General features: G+C 39.6%; 1 protein-coding gene across 1 annotated transcript; it reads right to left on the bottom strand.

The window, feature by feature from the left end:
• Positions 1–2,871, bottom strand: LOC144356530 (tetratricopeptide repeat protein 22-like). The gene is made up of 2 exons (XM_085508644.1): positions 2,438–2,871; positions 1–1,744 (listed from the first exon to the last, which is right to left on the bottom strand). Exons 1-2 carry the CDS (start codon positions 2,837–2,839, stop codon positions 602–604), a joined length of 1,545 nt encoding a protein of 514 aa, XP_085364770.1. The 5' UTR covers positions 2,840–2,871; the 3' UTR covers positions 1–601.

The following is a 2,871-nucleotide window of genomic DNA, read 5'->3' as shown; positions in this document are numbered from 1 at the left end:
TTGTGTAGGAAAAATATCACTGAACAGTATTTATTGTGACATAATTTCAACACACAATGGGTTTATAACTAATGTAAAGTCAATTAAGTATATACATGTACTACATATTTGCTGTGAGTATTTCTACAGTAGACTATACCAACTGTTACACAGGCTTAATATTTACTATACGTTTCGTGCAAATAGTAAACTACGTCTAAAATAATAGAAAATATATCAATGTCCAGACAAAGGGTGGATCAACTCATTTATATCCTCACCGCGAATAAAAGAATTGATTTAATAATTGATTCGATAATAATTAAAAAAAAAACACTCCTGTCTTGATGAAATGCACACATGTGCTCTACATGTATCTTGTCAATGCTCTGAACACGTCCTCTTGATAGTTACCTTTTCGAAATTAAAATTATAATAATTAGCAATTCAAAGCACTATTTAATAAAAACTGCGTTTTAAAAATCAAGCCTTAATTTAATTTGTTGTATATTCGCCCTGTATCTAACATAGTTATTAAACATATGTTTACACGCTATTCCCTCTATAAAAGTAATTGAAACTCAATGTAACTGCAATTTAATAAACACCCATGTTTATCTGTTTATAGTTCCCACTGGTGCTGACGAAACAGTTCTCGCGAGATTCGGCGGTGCTCATTTGGATAATATGATCGAAGTTTGCAAGTTGGTTGCTTATTTTTAATTTGCTGATATACATCTTTGTGGCGTGTCATTACATCACAAATCCGGGTAACCATGGTTTCAGCGGAAGCTTGATCGTTTTCCTGATTTAGATTGGCGAAAAGACTTGCGACCAGTAGATGAAAGGTTTCCTCATACTGCTTGCGAAAACGTGCGTCACTTGGGGCGTTCGTAGCCGCAGAAGCAAACAACTCCATTGCCTCGCTGATCTGCTCAGTGTCAGACACCATGCGACCAGTATCAGCTAGGCTGAATGCGTCAAACTTGAAGTAGGATGGTGTAACTCCAAGTTGGAGCAAAGCGTATGCCAAATCTGCTTCATTTTTGGGACTTGAAATACCTTTCAACGATCTGCGAAGATCGTCTGCTGCCTTCACCAGTAACGCTTTATCTGGTGCATCATATTTATTACGTCTTTGGTAACCACGAGAAAGTTCTTTATACATTGTGCAATAAATTTGCCCACGTGTTGAGTAGGCAAACCAACTGATCTTGGGATCTGGATTCAAATCCAATGACCTGTTTACTAAACAGAGTGCCTTGCGATGTTGCTTTTCTTGAAAGCTGATATATCTCGCCGTTCTTGTCAATATCTTGTAATTAATCCCTCCATATTTTTCGGCAGCTTCAAAACACGTCATCGGGTTTTGAAATTTTGACCACAGATCAGTATCTTCAAGTAACCGTTTGCCTTTTTGAGCCAGCTCTGGCTTTCCGTGATACAGGAACATTCCAATGTGACACCATGCTTGGCCTTTGTGGTAGTCATCGGAATTGTCTGTCGTCACAACGTGCTTTAGTCTCGGAAGAGAATCGTTTAGAAGGTTCCATCGGCGTTGTTTATCATTTTTGGTCCTGCTTAACACGCGGAAACTGTTCTTTGCCATCAGAAACATCCATTTATAACGTTCATTTTGTAGTGCCTCAATCGTCTCAGATTCTGCCAGTGCAAATGTGTACATCTCGTTTGATTGTTTACATCGTACATGTAAGTTCATTTCCTCTCGGTCGTCAGCATAAGCATCGAAGGCTAAAGCAAATGCCTACATAAAAATAAAAATAAAATACTATATTAACATAATCTTTCAGTTCGACCGAGAGCGTGACATCATACATTCAGATATAATATGTTTGCACTTCTTAACGTATTTCGAGCTCAGAGTTGAGATAACATTGTCACAAATGAGATACGTAATTAAAGCGAGGTGGTCGTCGCGCAGCGCGTGTTCGAAGTTCATGTAAATAAACAATGTATTTTACACGCGTTGTATACGTCGCTATGAGTCCCACATCGAACAGGACGCGGCGCGACGACTGCCGCCCTTTAAGCTCTACATTATGTGTATAGAGATGGCCACGACATTGCTATTGTAGATTAAAGGGCGGTGGTCATCGCGCCGCGCATTTATGAAATTTGTGTTGATAAACATTGATTTGCCCATAATCCAATGCACTTTTCTTATGAAATCACGAGTACGTTTTTTGACTTTAGCGCCACTTGCACTAATTACCGCCGGTGACTCTTTCAATACTTTCAAATCACCAAAAAAATTACCCAATTAAAGCTTGGTAAACTCTCAGATTGTACTGCGCAACAGTCAAAGTCGCCGTCTTCGTTTATATGAGACCCATATCTCGCGCATGCGTGGCGCGACGACCACCGTCCTTTAAATTGTAAAGAAATCATGCTGCTTTTACGGAACATACATTTAACCGACCCACCCAGTATTACTTACCTTTTCAGAAATTGATATTACCAGTTGTTCCTTGTCCTCTCCATTCGTGAAAAACTCCTCCAGTATCTCACGATAGCGTCCAGCTTCGCCATCACGTCCAAGCTCAGTGTAGATATATTCCAAATTTGCTAGAGCGTTTAAATTATTTCCATTCTCGTTTAACACGTCTTTGAAGTGTTTCAGCGCTTTCTCCTTCTTGCCCTGTGAGTACACCAGTAATCCAAGCATATGGTACACACAGTGACGCATCGTCCCTGTAACATAGTGATCTAAATGCTTAATTTGGTCCTCTACTCGCGTCGTAAGCTGAGCTTTGCTCGTGTTGAAAAGCTGCAATTGCATGTGAAAATGGCCGCATTCATCTCTCGATTCTGGTAGGGAAATTTCTGCTGCATTCGCCATTTTGAACCTAAATCTATGTTGTACGCTGGTAC

The sequence above is a fragment of the Saccoglossus kowalevskii genome, chromosome 1 (genome assembly GCF_978046115.1).
Source record: "Saccoglossus kowalevskii chromosome 1, keSacKowa6.1, whole genome shotgun sequence".
Classification (NCBI taxonomy): Eukaryota; Metazoa; Hemichordata; class Enteropneusta; family Harrimaniidae; genus Saccoglossus; species Saccoglossus kowalevskii.
This window is presented reverse-complemented; position numbering and strand designations above follow the sequence as displayed.